The sequence below is a fragment of the Trachurus japonicus genome, chromosome 24 (genome assembly GCF_045865225.1).
Source record: "Trachurus japonicus isolate A0001 chromosome 24, Traja_1.0".
Taxonomy (NCBI): Eukaryota; Metazoa; Chordata; class Actinopteri; order Carangiformes; family Carangidae; genus Trachurus; species Trachurus japonicus.
This window is the reverse complement of record NC_140930.1, coordinates 15,597,380-15,619,588: the sequence shown is the minus strand read 5'-3', so window position 1 is coordinate 15,619,588 and position 22,209 is coordinate 15,597,380. Positions and strand designations below refer to the sequence as shown.

The 22,209-nt window shown below is 40.7% G+C and overlaps 1 protein-coding gene across 1 annotated transcript in view; it reads right to left on the bottom strand.

The window, feature by feature from the left end:
- Positions 1-21,168, bottom strand: part of opn5 (opsin 5) — a 48,696-nt gene extending 27,528 nt beyond the window's left edge. The window contains exons 1-2 of the mRNA XM_085770512.1: positions 20,947-21,168; positions 7,256-7,402 (exon numbers count right to left, since the gene is read on the bottom strand). Of these exons, the coding sequence (XP_085626638.1) occupies positions 7,256-7,388 (133 nt within the window). The 5' untranslated portion in view covers positions 7,389-7,402; positions 20,947-21,168. The remainder of the gene's footprint in view (positions 1-7,255; positions 7,403-20,946) is intronic.
- Between the last annotated feature and the right edge of the window lie 1,041 nt (positions 21,169-22,209).

Sequence of the window (22,209 nt, the reverse complement as noted above, 5' to 3'; positions counted from 1 at the left end):
GAAATCATCATCTGAACAGGGGTCAGGTGGTCTTACATTACTGTAGATCAGTAAGAAGAAGAAACAGTAATCATTCCACTCACAACTGAGGTGGAAATGTAGAGTGGAAAAGAAAAAGAGATTTAGGTATGAGTTGTTCATAATTCACATTAAAGACTTAACCACATTACAAATGGCAAGTTTTTCTGCAACTGATCGATCTAGAACAGGTTTGGTAACCATGTTCAAATTACTGCCGAAAGCACAAATATTATATAATAAACTTCAATGTATGACAAAGGCCATTTCACTACAGTCCATGTGTATCTTAATAATGGTGAACAGCTACAGGTTTGGACAAAGACTGGATATTTTCAAGCCTATGCCCCTGGTACAATATGGGACAGAAAGACACTCAGTTGTCATTATTGTATTGGTGTGGGAAGTAAAAGTTTTCTTAACTGTATCTGGGGACTTGGAGAAGGGATGTTACTGTCAGTAGTTAAGTTAGACCAGCAGGAGTGACAGGTTTTTACTTTTGATAACAGAACGCAGCAGATAATGCATTATTTAAAGGCTGCATTCTCGGTGCCCCGATAACTCCCACTATATGGATGCAGCTCTTGAAGGACTCCTAATGACACCAAACAACCATATATTATTCTGGGTTTAACTTCTTTTTTGTAGCAATGAGGTCAGACTTGAACTCAAAAGGTGATCAGAAGCTACAAAGACATTATGCTGAGTCACCTTTACCACACTGCTGATTTGTCACTTTCTTGCATCACTGGTAAGTGATGAGGCTTACCGATTAGCAAGCACTGTAGTTTCAAAATAAAATACTTACATATTGCACACCATAAATAATGTGTATTATATATCAGTATGTTTGGACTGGACCATATCATGGTAGCCTATTACATTTTGCATGTGGTGAAACCCTACTAGGACCCTGTGAAATATGGTGACCGATGATTTTAAATTATTGGCAGTAGGGGGACATGTTTGAAATGGGCTTAAGATGTTGTCATGGGAAGATGTATCACTCTCAGGAATGATCCCTATTACTTTTTACAGAGGCAGTCCATCTGTGGAGACAGGTTAGCTTGATTGAGTCACTCCTTTGATTATGTATCTCACCACCACAAAACAACAGCACTTTGTCACAGTTAACTTGTCCCTATCAATTATACCTTGACTGAGGTGACCTACAGTATATATCCATACAACAATCCATCACAGATTCTCTGTTCTTACATGGTTGGGGACAGGGACATTCTTGCCTGTGTTCCCATGAAGGCACCAACCGGCATCGCTGAGAGAGTTACGACATAAAGCAATGTAACTATTAACATGCTTCATGTTCATTCATATAATACCATTGCCTATCAGACTTAGTGGAATAACAGTGTTATCTAAATAGCCACACTGACAGAAAATGGAGTTGATGACAGCCTATGTACAGGGGAACTGAAGAAGCCAGATGATAACTGAAACTGGGAGCAGCAACCACATGAGCTTATGACTGCTCACAATCAGTGCAATTCCATCCCACCGCTGATAGAAGCATGTCAGTAGACCTCCACTCAGCCCACTGACAGATAAAAGAATCAGTGTTTGTGTGGGATCTGTGTGTATACAGCCCTATTCACAGATTAATATGTTTTTGAAGAGGCACTTGATTGAGGCCTCTTCAGGATTATCCTGTTCTATACAACCTATTCATCTGAAGACCAGTGTGTTCACATGCACTGGTGGTGTGGGAGGATGACATCATACTTTTACATGGTAGTTTGCACTACAAGTTCTCCAGTACAATGTATATGTTTTAAAATGACATTCAGACTGGAAGGAATGGGGAGTAATGAGATGCTGTTGGAAGCTCCAGAAAAGCAAGATATCATTCAATTTAAAGGTATAATGTGTAGGAATCCCCCCATCTAGCGGTGCGGTTGCATATCTGAACATATTCTTGATGTTGCATTCACATGAAATCAGGCAGACGTCAGACAGACAACAGATGCTGCATGTAACAGGATAAACAAACATCTATGTAAACAAGTGGTTTTGCTAATAAAAAGCCAAATAAGTTACATACTGGGGATTTAAGTGTATTTTTGTCAGACAACTTCCAAAAACGTAAATTGGAGAAAATAACTGTCAAAATCTGGATTGTTAAACTAAGCTATGTATGTTTGTGACAAAATAGATCCACATTTAGTATCTAAAAAAGCCAGAGTCCGGACCAGGCAGAAAGTGGAGCAAGTACAATCTAAGGTTATTATTTCTATACCAAGTTTCTATACCTCAGCACGCGAGTCGCAGACTGACAGTTGTCATTTCTCATCCATCATGTACACAGTTATATAACAACCTTCTCCTGTCTTTTTATGTTCAGTGATGGTGTTTTGTCTCAAGATTTTCTTTCAAATTTAAGACATACCTATAGCCGTGGTGATGGTGCTTATGGGATTTGAATCCGTTCTTATTATACATGTATAATGCTGTCTAGTGTCTACTCAGATATATATCTCACTCTGCCTTCTATTCAGTGCCAAACCACCTACACGACGCCCCACACTCTTGCCCTTGAAATTAAAAACAGACACAGCAACCTACACTTTAACAAAATACAAATCTGAGGTGTAGGCAGACGGAAAGAAACCATTAGTACACAGGCTACTACTGTACTAACATCTTCATTTTCATTTGGCGAGAATAATGTAGGAGCTCTGTTAGAACTGTTGCAAATATATCAATGTGAATCTCAACTCCAATGCTCTCAATTTAAGTTTAGCTATACTCTGCTAGCACAGACTTTCGCTATTTTACTGTCTTTATGCCCTGGGCCAGTGTCCTGTAGACCTGTTCAGTAATCCACCCATACAAGCCAGCCTACACAGTCACAGTCAGCTGGGTGGGAGCAACAGGAGTGGCCATTCAGATACTGTAGGTGCAGTGGGTCTCAGGTTAAGAGGGCTACTATGTTTTTGTTTAAAAATGCCTCTCTGCTGCAGGCATTTTCCTCTTTGCTGGGTTTTGGAAATGTTGCTGACCCGATTTTACTTCCCTCTCTAAAATGCAAAAGTGTAACTAACCGTTTCTCTTCGCTGCAACAGTGTTAAGTTCAATTCTGCATTTTAACAGTGCAGTTCTTTTTGAAGGAAAATGTTTATCTGCATTATCTGAATGAGGTCAAAAGGCAGCAGCCCTCAAACAAACCTCTATTGTATTTCAGGGGCCTTTTATTTGACATCAGAGTTTATGTTCTCCTTGTACTTTTGCCATTACATTATTTCCATTTCCCATAAATCCTCTTAATAGCCTTTGCAAATAGAGTGTGTACTTACCCTGTCCCATTATACCACAGCTTTATTAGAATAAGGCTATTTATTGATGTTAAAAACAGAAAGCAGCTTTACATAATGTAGGTTTGTCAGCCAGCACTGAACTTATACTGCACGATGGCTGAGCATGATCTTCACAATGATGCTCTTTGTGCTCCTGGTTGCCTGTAGCTGTGTCTAGAGCTTATTTATTCCCAGGGAGCAGTCAATAATCTGATTTGCTGTTAAAGCACAGTACTGTAATTGCAGTCAGTCATCTGCACATTAAGAAAATGTTCTTTAGAATAATTCTCATTTAAGAGGTCAAAATTTAGGAGCAAAGAGGTGAAGGAGGTGTTTGAGAACAGGAGACACATGTTCCTGAGGTGTGATGCATTCCAGGCTGTGAATTAGTTGGGAGGGTTAGAGTTGGGTATCAAACAAGGCCTGCTGTTTGCTTGTGATCTCTTGAAGGAGGCAGAGGATCAAAGTGGATAAAAACTGACTGCCAATGGCCCTGGGAAGCCATGTTAGAGACCTGACAGTCCCCCTTTTTCTGGCCTGTAGGGTAGTGTAAGATGTGAACGTCTCCCTGAATCTCGTTCCCAAAATTTCTATGTAACCTTGGATTTTCTTTTTTATTTCCACATTCACATTGCTGCTGCTGCAAGATTCTCCCTTGCTCCTGTCAGCTGCTCCCACACCACAACCTGCTTTCACCACTTCTCTGCTACCAGGCTTTACAAATTACAATTGGCTTATTTTTCATCAGTTGCTTCCAGTGAGGGTCACATTGCTTGTTTTAGTTAGATGCAACATTTCTCTGCCAAATTCTAGTTTACAGTTGTACATTTATTCACTGTAGCATCATTGTATGCAGCTATTTTGATGCCTTGTTACCATGTTTGCCCTTGTGCTTTTGGCAAGTAACTAGATACATTTTCTCTTCTAGTACTTCTACACTTTAGATGAACATCTAGCACTTTGTACTTCGCTATTACAACTACAAGAACCAGATTCTTTGAAGATTATGTTATGTTTTTTTTTAAATTTCATTGATTGCCACTAAACCCCTCACATTGTTCTTGATTGGGAGGAGAATGATCCTGTCCTTCACCTCTTCTAGTGGCGCCACTCTTTATCAGCCCGGCTCGTGCTACTGTTGATTAACTTAACTCACTGAACTTAATTATCTAACTGTTTAAAAGTAGTTAAAATTAGGTCAACTTGAGCAGCCACAGTACAGTGCTACCTTTAACACTAGAACCGCCGTGAGGTCATTTTGACCTCTCTCACTTCTTAAAATGCATGTAACTCTGTTTGCGTAAAAACCCTATGTCTCCCATTCGATGACTTTTCCTAAAAGTGTGTTCTACATCATCTTATGCGTTTTCATGATTCTAGTATAAAAGAGAACGAAAAAAATTGTGATTTTACCTAGAACCGCCAAGAGGTCATTTTGACCTCCATTCATTCTAATGCAAAAATGGTAAATGGACTACATTTATATAGCCATATACATTATATAACCAGCCAGACACACAGCTCAAAACACTTCATAGTAATACTTCACATTCATATACACACACATACTTTACAAAAAATAACAATAGTAGTTGCTAGGCAACCAATATAGACGACTCTTTATTTTTCTATTTTTCAAACAGTCTGTGTATATAAAAATGTATAAAATTGATTGTCCAATGATTGCAATCTGGGCTAAATAATGTCCATGTAGTCACTCAGTTTGTCAGTTAGTTAGTTAGATAGTTAGTTATTTAGTTAGTCATTTTGACCTCATCCCACAACACAACATGAGTTCAGATATTAGAAAGTTGTCAAACAGTTAAAACAGGTGTCAAACAGATAACAAATGAACATTACTCATAAACATTGAACATAACAATGGCAGTCCCTTGCTCTCATGAGAAATGGACATGAATTCAGAAATTTGTAACAATTTTGAAAATTTTTATACACACACACTGTTCGAAAAATAGAAAATGAATGAGTCGACTATATTGGTTGCCTAGCAACGACTATTGTTATTTTTTGTAAAGTATGTGTGTGTATATGAAGGTGAAGCATTACTATAAAGTGTTTTGAACTGTGTGTCTGGCTGGTTATATAATGTATATGGCTATATACTGTAAATGCAGTCCATTTACCATTTTTGCATTAGAATGAATGGAGGTCAAAATGACCTCTTGGCGGTTCTAGGAGTACTTGGAATGTTGGCGGTTCTAGTGTTAAACTGTCATCAATATTATCAATCTGGTACTACATTCTAAAATAATGTGATAATCAGTCACTCCTATCCTCCTGAAATAGGCCAATTAGGCCTAGAAATCGACCACCTGCCGTGAGTTTGGTCCTGTTAGTGAAATCTTGACCTTAAAATGCTCTGACAGTGTTGGTTATGATTTGGTCCTATTTAAAGAAAGTTGACATGAATTGAATTAACTGTAATTAAATTTGTGGTTAGTAAATGCCATCAATTAGCTGCTCACGTACCACTGTGCGGCACGCGCTACTGTAACATACATGTCTTGATGCTGGGTTCACAAGAGAAACACACAGACCTAAAAACACTAATAGGATACATAATATGTATCACAGCTCTGAGGTGGTTTCATCTGCACATCACTGGGTCCAGGTGCCAACCTACATCATGAAGGACCAAAACAGTTGGAAGATGTCTGATTCCCAATCAGACACCCCAGGCCCATCCCCCATCCACAGTTGCTTTGTAGCTTGACCGTCCTTTGCAGACTGTCGTTATTCTGACTCAAACTTCAAAATTCTGCAGGACTATAAACACTGTGCACAACTATGGGAACTATGGTATTTATTTCTTTGCATAAAACAAAACCTTCAAGGTACATTGTGTAGGAATTACTCCCATCTAGTGTTGCAACTCAATTTTCATGCTGCATTCACGTGAAATTGGGCAGACGGCAGACGGAAGATAGCCGCTGCACGTAACGACACAAGCCTCTATGTAAACAAGTGGTCCGCCAGCATGAGGCAAAACAATACACCTGACAATATGTTGTCATGGCGATATGGTATTGTTTACCTGACCCACGTTTTACCGGCTTTCTCTCCACTTCTGTGACTAAAATGACATCTGGTTTGTTACTGACGGCCGTCTGCCCGACTGCAGGTGAATGCAGCATCAGTGTAATGCTCCATTCCTCCTCATTGCGTTACCGCGGTGACTTTTCACAGACGCCACCTCGACCTGAGCCGACAGCTCCGCTGTCTCCGCTGAGTTTCCGTGGTTTCCTACCGTCACGCTGCCACTGAACGTAAAAATATGGCAACACCACATGGCAGCCAGCACCGAGCTTACCCGCTCCATGTAGATATGAATGACATGAACGGCAAATTCAGTTTGTTGATGGGGGGGATTACTGATTAATGAAAAACATACTTTTGAACCAAATAATCGATTTTCGTTAATAGATAACAGGAGAAATTACACAATGTCCCTTTAATCAAAGCTGCCTGTGTGGCCTGCACACCATCTAGTTTAACCAAATAACTTAAAACAAAACTTGGGCGGTGCGTGGCGCAGTGGTTAAGGTGGCCGGCCCATGTAGAGGCTACAGTCCTCAACGCAGGCGTCCCCGGTTCGAATCCCGCTTCGGGCAGACCTTTCCTGCATGTCATTCCCCCTCTCTCTGCCTCCCCCTTTCCTGTCAATCTCTACTATGGCTATCAAATAAAGGCATAAAAGCCAAAAAAATAGACTTTAAAAAACAAAACTCAACTGAAAATGAAAGGTTCTTCATCATGTGTGAGTTTGTGCAGACAGTCATGCATTACCTTTCTGTTTACCCTCCATGTACTGGTGTGAAGTCTGATTGCCAACACTTGATATCATATTCAGTTAAAAGATTGAATAAACATTAATGAAGAGATGAAGAGGGAGTGAAGAGACTGACCTATAATGCAGATGTAAAATGCTGCAACTATGTCCGCCTCTCTGGAGAGTCTCGAGGCGAAGGGGTCACCACGCAGCAGATAATGGGGGACAAATGAGGGGCGTGGCCATGTCTCGTTCTCCATCACTGCCATCAGTGGGGAAAGTCCTGTGAAGTGGAGGAAAAGGCTGAAACAATGAAGCTGCTTCCTCAAATTGAAAACAGTTTATAAAACACACACACACAGGCATCTGGTAAAGAAGACACGTAACTGCATAAATATACGTATACATGCAATATATGAAATGTAAAATTCATGAGCCAGTATACTGACAAATCAAACTCAGGTGTTTGCATGCTCTTCAGTATATCATGACATCCCCCATCCCCACAATCAGAAACAGATGTTGCAGGTGTCAAGAGATTGGTTTACTTCACTCTAGCAGAGAACCAAAACTAGCAACACATTTTTCAGCTTTCCTGGCAGATGAAATCAGGAGTAACTGAGCAAGCTTTGATTGAGCTGTGTTTGTTCCAGAAAGCTGAACAGAGCTCACCACAGGACTTTTCAAAGAAGGCACTAGGTATGAACATGTGAGTAATGTAAACTCCAATACTTGAGCTTCTGTGTCCTTGTGTTGTGTGTCATTGAAATGTTGCTGCTGTGAAGGCCGAAGACTCAATGATCATGCCACGGGATAAACATTTATAGTAATACCAATGGAAATGAAGAGGAAAAGTTGAAATGACTGAGTTTCTACAGCAGCTAACATTAGCTTTAAAAAAAAATCAGTTCTATCAAGAACTCCTTCCCAATCTGAAAGTCATCTCAGAGCAACCCCCTTTTTATCTCTTTTCCAGACTTGGCAACATGCTCTACACATGACCACACATTTTAGTGAAATATTGCAGATTCTAGCTGCATCAAAATAGGAAAAAAACAACAACCTTAAAGCCTCAAAATAACCTTGAAGCTGTGTGGAGCCATACGGTTAAACAGATTGCTCTTTGAAGCAGCAAAGCAGCATGTGTGGGTGGGTGGGTATTGGGCCCTCAAGCTGATTGTCCATTTCAATTGGCAGGGCTGATGACTTGACATAACCACTGACTGAATGTGGTTAAATATTCCATATTTGATCCGTACAAATACAAGGCCATGCTTCCTAAATGCACTGACCATCTGACCTGCTCAGTGCCTTAGGGGATCCCTGGGGTAAAAACAGCTGAGTAGAGTCTCTTGACCTTCAGTCCCTGTCCTGCACTGATGAAGGCCGGTGGTCTCAGAGTAGGATGGGATACAAACATCTGAATCAAGCACTCTCATTACTGAACTCAAATGAAACAAGTACAACTTAAAAGTAAGAAAAGGGGGCCAACAGGAAAGCGTGAGACTCTGGGAGACTTTGAATTAGATCTAGTTTTACAAACATGTCGGCTTGCTTGAAGTAAATAAACTTCTCGGTGCATGTTTGAGTGGCCATCTGACGCTGTCTGTGGAAAAAAATTGCGGCTTTGAGGGCTGTAAACAGCCTAAACAGCGGAACTTACATCCACTCCCATTCATTGCTGTCGTGACGATGCGGGGACAGACGCAACTACCGCAAAACAGGAGTGATTAAACTGAAAATCTTCAAATTCCTTCTTTTAGACCTAAAATGATATGAAAATACACCCCCGAGTTGAATTCGCCTGGAATTGTCCTTTAATTTCAGGCCACCACTTTAAAGTCATGGTTAATCCACACGTAGAAAGTTCAATGGTTGTGCTTCCCAATGGAGCTGTCTGATCTCTAACTAGGTCAGTCCATACTCTTCAATGCCTGTATGAATACATGTTTTAGTGATATTTTCATGTCTGTCTAGATCAGAAAGCTTCTCCTTTATCCAGAGTTCATTATCACATTTAAGAGGTTGCACATGTTTCCCAGCCTACTCTAATTTGGCAAGTTTGATCTCCATAGCTTTTACCTTAAAAGACTCCTCGTGCTGAGCAAAATAACCACATGATTCAGCACCTACAGAAATTAGACTTGTTAATAAAGAGCTACAATGCGTAGAATGAGCAGTATACCATCTGCTAAAATCACCAGCACAGGCAGACTTCATTCAGAACCTCATTTTCAATAGGATTTACTTACTGCCTCTACAAGTAACATGAATCATTAAATGTGTTCAGGTTATATTACTACTCTTATGTGAGTTTGTCTGTTTCCTGACAATCATCTAAGCGCTGAGCTCCAGCTTCAGTGTGTTTCTTTTTTTGTTTTGTTTTTTTAGGTGTGTCGAAGCAACACTTCACACAATGCAGGAGGTCAGCATGTAACTTGGTAATTATTCAGGCCTGAATGATGTCTGTGACTTAGCGGGTGACTGTCTAGAACAGTGCATGACAGCTGTTGCTAATAACACATGACCACTGTTTTTTTCATGGAGGATTGTAACATATTTTAGAATATGTTTAAGTCTGTTTAGCTGTGCTTTTGAATGGAGATGCCCCATATGTTGAGGCTACAGTCCTACTGCATGCGTTTGGTAGACTGCGGTGCGCCGTGATGGGTGTGGCGGCACAGCAGGGGGAGGTGTCAACAGATTCAGCTTGGCGCAGTGGAAGTTTCGTGCCAAAAAGCAGCACCGACTGTGCGCCAAAAGCCTGCCAGCTCCAACCTGGTCTACTCTCGGCGCAAGGCGAAGCGCAGCCGGCGCAGTGGTAGAGTGGCTGACTGGCGCGCAGTGCACACACGTCACCAAGACCTCACAGGCAGGTTTCCACAGTTCCAGGTACATTTAGATGCAATAAATAATCACAACAAACACTATTTAATGCAACTAATGGAATCAACACGTGAATTTATATCTATATAGATTGTCCCGTCACATCTGACGTCAGATTAAAGGCTGTTGGCACGCATAATGGAAACTCCACCTGAATTAACACAGCAGGGACAAACTGGCACTGAAAAGCAGCTGCGGATGTCCCAAGAGCAGGACTGTGATGGTGGATGACTGCATGTTAAAGGTTAAAGGTACTTTATTAGTCACATATACAGCTAGTACAGTGAAATTCTTTCTCTGCATTTAACCCATCCCTGAGGAGCAGTGGGCAGCCGCGGTGCAGCGCCCGGGGACCAACTCCAGATTATGAGCCAGTGCCTTTGGTCAGGAGCACTGACTGGAGGATTAACCTAGCCGACATGTTTTTAGTGGTGGGGGAAACCGGAGCACCCGGAGGAAACCCACGCAGACACGGGGAGAACATGCAAACTCCACACAGAAAGGCCCTGGGCGGCCCGGGATTCGAACCCAGGACCTTCTTGCTGTGAGGCAACAGTGCTAACCACTGTGCCACCGTGCCGTGTCACTGCTGTGTTGCAGGCGAGCGACCGTGTCGTCACACAGCCGTAATGAAAAACAAACTGTCATCTCTCTTAGCCAACCACAACAGCCTCGGTATCAGATAGTGGATGGACCCCAGGAAGAATAGCTGTGGCGTTGCTGCAGCTAATGGGGATCTTAATAAACAAATAATAAACAAATAGTGAGTATATAGCATCTCTCATCACAGAAAAAAAAGAGAGACGGACAGACAGACAGACAGAGAGAGAGAGAGCGGGAGAGAGAGAGAGAGATGCTCAGCAATGCGTCCTTTACGCTGAGATGCTCCTGGTCTCATCCCTGTTACGCATGGTGTTTGTTTATGTTGTGATCAGTGTACACCTCTCATCTTTCTTACACAGGGTTTAAATACTAAATGTGAGTTTCTTTATTAGTTAATTAGTTGTTGTTTTTTTACACTGGGCAGCGGTTCTCAGTGTATCAGGTCAAACCTGATTAAGGATATTAGTATTAGTATTATTATATATATTAGTAAACTCATTATTCGGCCACTCTGAGCTCGGACCTCCCGGACCAAAACACCTGTTTCCTCCTGGGAGAGGTTTGGCCTCTGGCGTCGCTGTCTCCTGTGTCCATGTCTAAGTATAATGACAAACTTGCAGTGCGCATCGCCCGTGGCACAGTTAAAGGTGGGGAGAAGAACTCATTTGATAGGTGAAGATCTGAATCGGCTGTGTTAATCCCTCTCCTCCTCCTTTCTCCCTCCCGCCTTGTCTCCTCCCTCTTTGCTATTTGCGCCAGTAGGAGGGACGAGGGGAGTGCAGACCTGCACCGGACTGCACTGTGCACCAATCTTGCAAAATGCGCCTGGACACACCCCGTTGGCACAGTGCAGCTGCGCTTCGCCTAGACTGCGCCTGGTCTAGGCAACTAGGGCCCATAGTGCGTAACTTCTATCGCCCCCTAGAGGATTTCTGCGTTATTATAACGATACGGCCGGCACCTCAATATGGCGTATGTAACCCGCCCCTCCCCTCCCCACCGCTACCATTTGTCACTCTCTTCGCCAACAGACCTTGCTGAACGGGAAGGCTTTTTCTTTTTAGTAGGATCCACTTCTGAACCTCTTGGTCGCTTCTTCGGGTTCTCCGCCATGTTGCTTCTAGCAGCGCTCTCCTCCCCCCTCCCTTCTCCTTGTCAGGTAAAACCGAGTAGAACGCGTAATTTCCTGTGCACCAGCGCGGGAATGTCGCCTACGTCACCAAATACAAAAAGAACAAATACTGAAAAACACCGCAAGGTGTTAGAGGAGCCGAACGGCTTAATCAGTGTTGTATCATCTCCTCTTGTAGTGGCTTGGGTGAAACGGATATTTAGAGACACGTAGAAGTTACGCAGTATAGCTTTAAAAATGAACCAACAGACTTGGAATGCACTTCTATAATGAAATACAGTGAAGAGCACATGTTATCTAATTCCAGTAAAACTGTGAATTGTACAGACTGTTCACTGGTCAGGCCTGTAGACAAGTATCCATCTGTTTTTCCTCTTTTTTTTAAGCTCATGCCAGCCTGGGGAGAGTTGATGAGATTTTCTTCATACCAATACCATTATCAGTTCTGCGTTTTTTTTCCTGATTTACTTTCTGTGTGGAAAAGAGTTGGCCCTACAGATTTTAAGCATCTTAAGCGCAACTCTTATGTGTTCATTTTCATTTCACACATATTGAGGGATAGTGGACTGTCTACATGACTCACCCCAGAGTTGCGTGTCACATCCCCCAGCAGAAACAGACAGATAAAAGTCCTGTTGACGTCACACAGAAAATCCTTTTAACTACATGTTTATATTGAATCTGAAGAAAAAATGTTTTAAGTATATATATTAGCCATTTGAGCAGCTACATGTGCATACAGTAGCATTTTGGTGACATCTTCTGTCTGTAATTAAGAATCAGAAATGTATTCATAATGAAGTGACCTGAAAACCATGTGTAAAGAGACAGCTCAACCACACACCATGTTCCCTGTCTAGTCCAAGAGAAAATCTGTCAGGCACTGATGTTATTACAACATAACATATTTACTCTCCCGACGGAAGAGAGATGTTTCAGCAGATATTACAACAACAGTCAACTTCTTTCATCATGAAATGAAGCTTTGCTTTGGACCATTTCTCCTCACTATAACAATTTCTTACATAAGTCTGATGTCATTGTTTAATAATGCACGGTCAGAAAATCATGATAAGAACTGATAAGCTCGACTATTTCATAACATACAAAGGCTATACACTTTTACTTGGTATTTATATAATTTTAGGTTATTTATAATGGTTCTGTGTTATCTTTTTTGTCATGTGTTCTTGTAAGCTGCTAGACGACTTGAATTTCCCAGGGGATCCAGGGGATGAATTAAGTATTTTTCTATTCTATTCCATTCTATAAGAGGTTTGGAACAGGTTCTCAATTAAAATCTTGAATCAAGAATATATAGTAGAGCACCAGAAAGAGACAGATTCAGTTATCAGAGTCCTTATAATGTCTTGTAACAACTCTGACATGTTCCCTACTCTGTACAATAAAGATAGAGATTGTAACGCAGGAGTTATCGCTGTGGTGACAAGGCTATTCAGGACTTGAAAGCTTTCATACCACTGCAGTATATTTCTGTTTTATGGACTCTCCTCTCACAGCCTGACACTGTCTTTTATCTCATCCAACAATCTGGCAAGAAAAAGTATGTGAACCCTTGTCTGTCTAGTTGTGTGGCTGAACCTCCCTTGTCATCAATTTTCCTTATGTAGTCATTCTGTAATAACCTCAGTGTCTCTCTTAATAAATAGCCCACATTCGTTTTAGCAGTTCATTAAAGGTATAATATGTAGGAATTACCCAATCTAGCGGTGCGGGTGCATATCGGAACGTATTCTTGATGTTGCATTCATATGAAATCGGGCAGACATCAGACAGACAACAGATGCTGCATGTAACAGGATAAACAAGCCTCTATGTAAACAAGTGGTCCGCCAGCACGAGGCAAAACAATACATGTGTGACAATATGTTGTCATGGCGATGTTGTATTGTTTACCTGACCCACGTTTTACCATCTTTCTCTGGTCAAGTAAAATGACATCTGGTTGGTTTGCCGACGGCCGTCTGCCTGACTGCACCTGAATGCAACATCAGTGCCTCCGTCCTTCCTCACACTACACAGTGGTGACAGTTTTAACAGGCGCTACCTGGAAAACTTTCTCCCCGAGCCGACAGCTCCGCTGAGTTTCCGTGGTTACCTACGGTCACGCTGCCACTCAACGTAAAAAATGGCGATGCAACATGGCCGCCTCGGTTCGGTGCGTCACCCACTTATGTATTTGTAACGACTTGTAACAACTCATTCTGAGAAAGCTTTCATTTGTATGCGGGTGTGATTCGACTATAGTGAAATACATATTTATGAAAGCAATATTTGATTTTTGCTAATAAAAAGCCAAATAAGTTACATAATGGGGCTTTAAATACAAGTAATTTTTAACACAATACGTTGTATGTCTGTGAAGATGCTCAATCATCCAGGGCAGGTCAAAGTATCGCTAAACGGGAAGGAAGACAACCAGACTTGCTTCAGGTTCTTTAAGATGTTTCATCACATCTGAAAGAATTTTCAATTCAACTCTTCAAGAACCTCAGCCAACTCCAAGTCAAGTAAAGGCTGGTATAACAGAGAAAGCTTTGTGCCAAGTGGGTTTCTTCATTGTTAAAAGGTCCATAACCTTGGATGAGTGTGACCTCATTCATAAATCCAGGTTGTTACCAAGTATTGACTTTCTTTTTCTTGTTACATTAGAGTGAGCTCTGGTGAAGTCAGATGTCCAGTTCTGGCCCAAACATTGAGCCCTACCTCCCATTTTCAGATTCTTCTCAAGCTCACAGAAGATAATGTTGTTGTGTTTGCTTTAAAACCCTCTTAAGGCATCAAACAATTTTCATGCAATGAATTGTGTAATAAACTAGGCTGTACATAATTTGCCATAATTCAGCAAATATTTAAACCTCCATGGCCACTCTGCTGTACAGTCTTGAGGTCAACTGTGCAGCAGGTCATGACCGTTTTGTTGCTTGGCGAGAGTAACAGCTGTAGTCCTTATGTCAGGAAAAAGAAAGTGGTTGTGGGGGATGAATGAGTCGAAAAAACAGCTTTACAGGAGAATTCCCGCCATTTTTGACCCCTAAATCGTTTTCCTGATGGTCACCCAGGTTCTAACCCAGGGATAGAGCTCTATAATTGACCATGTAGTTTATTTTTATTTTTTTTGTATCCACAACAATAAAGATCATCTACTCACTACTTTAACCTAAAGAACGATCTTTTCCCAATAAAGTATTTAAAAAAAGGACAACCTTTTCCTAAATTTAACCAAGCGGTGACCAATCTTAATTGAAACCATGGTGACAAGGGTCTTTTACGTTGTTATTCGTAGAGCCCCCATATCTATTACTGTAACCATGGCAACCAAGGTCTAGCACAAAGGCCTATGACAGAAATGTAGCAGACAGTGCTGTGGGTCATCTCAGAGGGGTTGAGAAAATGATCTACAGAATAGGCCATGGTTTATGGTTTAGGGTGAAAGACATGTAGAACTTGTAGGCCTATCATCAACTGTTAAGAGCCTGTTACTCTACACGTCAGGAGACTAAACTAGGTGGCTATCTTAATTAGTTAGAAAACGACAATCAATGGCTGAAACAAAATAGTATTGCATTGTTTACATTATATCGTAAAGGTCAATCTTCTTGACATTATAACACAAAGTCAGAGGGGGCTACACTTCACAAACAGTCAGATAGAATTTTCCAGGGATCAATTAATCCAATCAATCACTCATCGTAGATCAAAGGTTAAAAAGAACAGGTAAGTAGATTATAGTCTATGGGCAGATTTATTGACGATTTATCTCAAAAGAAGCTTTGATTTCCGCAGAATGAGTGTTGCAGTGTTGTTGCACAGAGGGGAATTATTTTAATACCCGATACCTCCAGAGAATAGGCCTACAACTTTCTGTAGATAAGACATGAAAATGTGACCAGGGTGGAATAATAGAAGGAAAAGGCAGGTTTTGTTTCCTCTTTGTGCAGCTTAGAAGTGAGAATCTTTCAGAGAGAGAGCTGCTTTACGACAGTGGATTTTAGAAGTCTGGTTAGGAGATTATACACATTACCACCACAGTGGGTAGCGTGTCGAAGGGAGATACTGTGTGGCTGGAAACGGGGGCTTGAACCCGATGTGGCTCTAGCAGCGCTGCCCGTAGGGCTCCATCAAACATCTAAAGGAGGATCAGGTCCTCTGGTATCCACATACAGATGTGACCTGGAATACTTCAAAGAGTAAGCATCATATATTCAATACTCTGAGAAAATCTGGGGTGTTTGTGCAGAGGGCAGAACTGAACAAAGCAGCACACACAGAGGTCGCAAAGAAAAGCTGTCCCATCCATAACTTTCTAAAATGAATTTATCATCATCTAATTGTATCTGTCACATCCAGTCACGTCCATTAAGGTAATTCAATTTGACCACTTGAAGATGGATTCAAAGGGGACTCTGCCAAATTTGTTTTCTCTTGGCTTGGCTTGTTCCAGAAAGCAGGTTATGTGAAAACTCAGAGTAAGTTTGAGATGAGGGGAACTCTGGGTTTTCCATTCTCGAAAGATTGATCATTTAAACTCAGTTGCTATAAGTCAGTTACTATGGCAACATAACTCTGTAAACCGAACCTGCTCACTGGCAGGTTTATTTGAAGAAACCCTGAGTTTGTCTCTGACTCCTCCAGCTGAGCCTGACCCAGCTGTCTTCTCTGGTCAATCCAGTCATGTTGAAGCAGAAGTCATTCATGTAGTTTTAGGGCATGAGAGGACAATTTGTCCCCGTTCTTAACTGAACAGTATCGCTTCTCGTCACACTCCGTCATTTATAACCCTAACCCCCTAAACAATATTCTCTGGCCCTACATCAAGTATTACACAGCACAGACTCAAATCTGAACAAAGTCTCTGCATGGCTCTTCATTTCTATCACTTTGCAGCAGCCGCGGCGCTACTATTGGGCCCGGGTGGGCCTGGGCCCACCCATTCTAGCTGTTCATCCAATAAGCATCCTGAGGAATGCTTTGAGTGAAAGCTTCTCAGCCAATCAGCAGCTTTTACCCCACGTGTGGCGGATGTTCAAAACACATACAGCCAGTGTCACCAAAGATATTATAAATGTTTATAAACCGTCTTTGGTGTCACCAGCGCTGTTAACACGTCACAGTTTAATATTTTTTCATGCAAGAAAGTCACAGTTTAATCCAGAGTCTGTGGTCAGTTTATAACTGTTAGGATGTCTGTGGCGGATCAGGGCAGCGACTGTCACAGCAGCAGCAGCCGCTCTACTCAGCTGATCTGCCGGGGCCGGCAGCTCCGTCCTCATCCCAGGGAGAAAACGAGCCAAGTAACGTATCCGCACGCTTTCAGAGGTTTACCGCTGGCTGGTTAATTTTTTTTAGGAAATTAATATTGGTCTAATTGATGAAATCTACGTACTGAAATCACCACATTTAGCCTATGTAAATAAATAGGCTAAATGTTTTACAATGGACCTACAATAAATTTTATTTTGTTAAGTAACATGGTTACTGTAGCCTACATGGCAAAGATGATTGCAACTTTATGACTCAAAATTGGTCGGTAGCCTATTTCATCAACTTAGCTCAGGAGTTCCCTGCTGTGCAGCCATAAACAGACGTGGTCCAGCACCACGGGAGAAATAACCCCGAATTCGGTCAGTCAGCTTTTTTTTTTTACAACAGAGTCCTATGGGAGTGCTGTCCTCAGCGCCGCAGAAAAGCGCTTAAACGGAGATGATGATGACGCTGATTTTTTTTTTTTTTTTGTCTTATTTTAACTGGCCCATCCAGTTTTCTGAAGGCCCACCCACAATCAAAATCCTGGCGCCGCTACTGCTTTGCAGATTAAGCAATCACCACCCCAGAAATAATTCACATTTCATGTGGCTTTCTGGATTTCCTACAGATACAAAAGCAACAGTTAGTTGGCATATATTTATATATTTTTTTCCAACAAGTCAGTTTAAAAATCAGTCTTTCTATCTTGCTGCTACACAATCTTTGTCGGTTTTGTCCATTTTCTTAATCAAGGACATTCATCTAGCTACTAATCAGGATTTTACAGTAGATGACAGGATGTGTGTTAAACAACATCTTTTCATGGGTAGAGTTGCAACCACAAGGCTGTTCAGCTGCTTCCAAGTACACTCAGTGGCTGTGGGATTGCCCTTTAATGAAAATAAAATCACTGAACCACATTCACAAAGGCTAATATTAAAGAAAGTGATGTTAAATTCAGTGATGAAGAGATTACTGCTTCTAAACTTTCACATTCACTCTGTGAGTAATTTATTTTCCATGCAAATTATTATGGCTGCAGCCTTGTTACTTTTTTCCATGGTGAATCATCGGAGCGAGACTGATGATGGCTTTTTTCTATAGCCGTCAGGCACACGCTAAACTCTGACTTAACTACTCAACAACTCAGTCAACTCAGCCTTCAGGGAGACACTCAGAGCTTGTTAAACCTCTAGGAAAAAGCCCCTGGTAAAGATAATTGTCTTCACACTATATTTTGTGTTTAATGGGCCTTGGGCTGACTTATCACATTAGTTAATTGTAAATTCATGTTTACATAAATCACCTGCTAGGTCTTAATTATGTGCTAACAATCCACTTCACACCAGGTCTGCAATACTACACTTTGCTTAGACTGCAGTTTTAAGATAAATTCCCATGACGATGTGTGCGTCATCCAAGGGGAACAGAAAACACGTTTGACTGATATCAGGAAATTGTTACAGGAAATTAAATTAGTCACGCACTTTTGAGTTAATTACATTTAGCTTTTAAATTATGACAAGAAGAGCAACTCTTATTTATCTCACAGTGTCAGTGCATTGCATTTGGCTTGTTGTTTGGGAGTTGTCTGGTGGCCGTTGTTTAGATTTACTGTTGATGGTAATTATTTTGTGCTATGGACAACAAACTTTCATATTATGATGTTGTTATTTATTCTTATGGCTGAACCAAGACATAGTCCAACAATCAATATATGAATTATTATGGAAATCAAACATGAAACAAGCTATTAAAGACAACCTGCACTCACACAGAAAAAACAAAAGCCGACATGAGATCCTCCCAGTTACATGTCCATACACCCTCCTCTAAGAGTAAGACACATGTATTTCTCTAACTATTCCAACTCACACAATCAAGCGCAGCAATGTTGTGACTGCATTGTAACATAAATATTCCCTTTGATGATAATCTCTCAGAACTTTTAGCGCTGGTGGATTTGCACATCAGTGGAAGACGAACCTCCCTCTCACCTGGGCTCAGAGTGCAGCAGCAGCAGCAGATACAGACAGATCCCCCCAGTTATTCTCAGCAACAATCTACTCTTCCACCACTTCCAGGCTTTCCCTACACAAAACTCACAGACTTTCAATCAGAGATAACACAGCAGGTCAAAATCAGACAGACGCGCTGTCACACTCCACTCTGCTACACAGTCATCCTCAGACGGAGCCACAGGCATGACCATGAATCTCACCACATCACACACAAGCAGTTAGTCAGTCAAGTGCTGCATTGTGTATGTCACTTTTAAACTACTTCATGATTCTACATTTCAGTAGCAAACATTTTCTGACTTCTTTCTGACTTTTGTTTATTTGAATCACGAATGGAGCTATTCTCATTTAGGGACTTAAAATGTTTAGTCAATACATCTGAGGAAAACACACACACACACACACAATTTTTAAGAGTGTGTTGTTATGTCCAAATGCCTGACAGTAAGGCAAAATTAATTCACATTATTTGCATGAAATTCAGTTTTATCTTCTTATTAAAAAAGGTTTGAATATCCACTGCACATCCCCTTCGGTGTCTGGGTCATATCTGTGTTGCAGCAGCATGCCGCTCTCTTTTTTAAGGTGTTTAACAAAATGTTTTCTAATGAAACCTGCAGACAGCTGAAGATATTGCTCTCTATTGCACTGACAGATTTACTGGGCGGAACACGGCTTGTGTTCCACTTTTCAACTTCTATCACAGACTGAAGACCTTCATTATACATTATGTGAGTAATCAGACTATTTACACCCCAGGCAACAAAATACTCAGTGAATATGAATAAAGCATGTATAGAGTTCAGTCTTTTGTTGCCTCGGCTTTCAGTGATTATCAGCTGTATGGACCTAGATGCTGTGGGACTCTGAGAGGCTCGAGTTTATTTGAAGGTATAAAAAAAACAAAAAGTACATTCTTTGCATAATACGGTTTGTACAATACAAACTTTCCTGATGTTATGAGAAATTCCTTCACACATGACTCTGGTGACTTGATTTAGATGTCTGCTGTTACAAAATACGTCGTCTGAGCTCTGACAGACCACAGGTGTCAAGTATATTCATACATACATAGCACCGTTGATGCTAATGATACTTGTTAAACAGAACTACTGTCTAATAAATCAAGTTTTAATATAAAGGGTTAAAAGGGAGTTAAATATGTTGACCCCAAACACTAATATTTCTACGTTTTAGCAATCACAATGACAACATATTGTACAAAAAAATTCTAATAATCTCGATTTAATATTGTGATGTCATGACAATACCTTTGTCATTTCTCTGCTTTTTTCAAAGGAACTTTCACCTGTGCAAGGTAGGCTGGATTATATATTAGATGTTCATATGATAAGAAAATATGAAGACATATTATTATAATAGGATTTATTATTGTCTTCTGGTCTCTTGACACCTCTAGATCTCTTGAGCTGGGAGCTCGTGTGACCCCAAATGATGGCAGGAAACAGACAACGCTGGGAAACGTATTTGTGCATCAAAATGTGACTTTTACAGTAGGTGCTGGTAGTGGGATATATAATTTACATTCTCATCTTTATTCTCTTTGACACTGGACATTGGGTGGATGGTGTTTATTTTGAAGCTAATAGTATTGGCTCACCTAAAAAAAACAGAACAGAAAATATATTTGAATATTTTTAAGGAAAATGGAGGAAGCCCTTTGTTGTTGTTTTTAATGTCGTTTTTGTCTTTTTCTCCTTTTTTTTTTTTTTTTTTTTTTGGTTTCCAGTGAGGAAAGTCCTTCATTAAAAAACAACAACATTCAATTTAATTTCATTATAGCCTAACACTGACCTGTGTCCCTGTAAAACATGACATGTTGACTGAGTTGTTGTTGTTGTTGTCAGTGCAGCAAGACGGCAGAGAACAAAAGTGAAGCTTTGACTCATCACTCACCTTTTAATCATCACCAGTCATCACGCGCGGAGTTTAATCGCCACATAGACTCTAAACTGTCCCAGTGTTGGAGGAAGAGAAGCGAGAGGGAAACAACAAAAAACTCTTGACGTCCTGATGGAGAGAAATATTCCTGCGGATCAACTTGAGCTCCGAGCGGCCCCAGCCTCCCTCCACATGACAGCAGCAGCACCAGGTCTGAGCGGCCGAGCGCAGGGAGCATTTTGTTGGAGGCTGTTTGTCAATGCGCTCCGTCAAGTGCGCAGAAGCGCCACTTCCGGTCACATATTTTCACAATAAAACACCTCCTCTCTCACGCTTCTTGTGTCATGAATGCTTTTTTTTTTTTAAAGGACTGGGTGACTTCGAAGCAGAGGCCAAAGAAAAAGCCTTCATGTGCAGGTCCCTGGGGACTGATTGGTTTATTGATCAGCTCCTATGATGACTAAGGTTTTTTTCTACCTTTAAACTATGAATGATTTAATTATTTGCCTGTTTCATTAAATCAATCAATCAATCAAATCAATCAATCAATCAGGCTTTATTTGTAAAGCACTTTTCATGCCCACAGCAGCTCAAAGTGCTTCACATGATAAAAACAAGGAACATAGGGAACACATATTGGGAGACACACATACATTCACATACACACATGCATTCACACAATAATTTTAGAACACTGGATTTTAGAGACATCGGGGAAACGCTATCTTCACTCAATAATTTTCAATGGGGAAAACACTAGATAAAATGATGTAAAATAGATAAAAGGAGAAGACAAGAAAATGAAGTAAAATAGACAGGTGTAGTAGGATAAAATAGAGTAAAAATTGATTAATTAAAATAGAATAAAAAAAGATAATAATAAATAGATAAATTAAAAATAAAATAAATTAAATTGAATGTTTTATAACGATAAAAATAATAAGAATCAGTTAAAAGCCAGGCTAAAAAGGTAGGTCTTCAGTTTGCTTTTAAAAATGTCCAGATTCTCTGCTCTCCTCAAGTCTTCAGGCAGTCTGTTCCATAGGTGTGGGCCGTAATGATATAATGAGGCCTCACCATATGTTTTATTGGCAACTTCTGGTATAATTAAAAGGCAGCTGCCTGAAGACCTGAGAGTTCTAGAGGGCTCATATGTTAAAAGCAAATCAGATAGGTAACTGGGACAGTTAAGAACTTTGAAAACCATTAAAAGGATCTTAAAATCAATCCTGAAGCAGACCTTAAAATTGACATTAGCAGGACCAATTTAATCTGTGA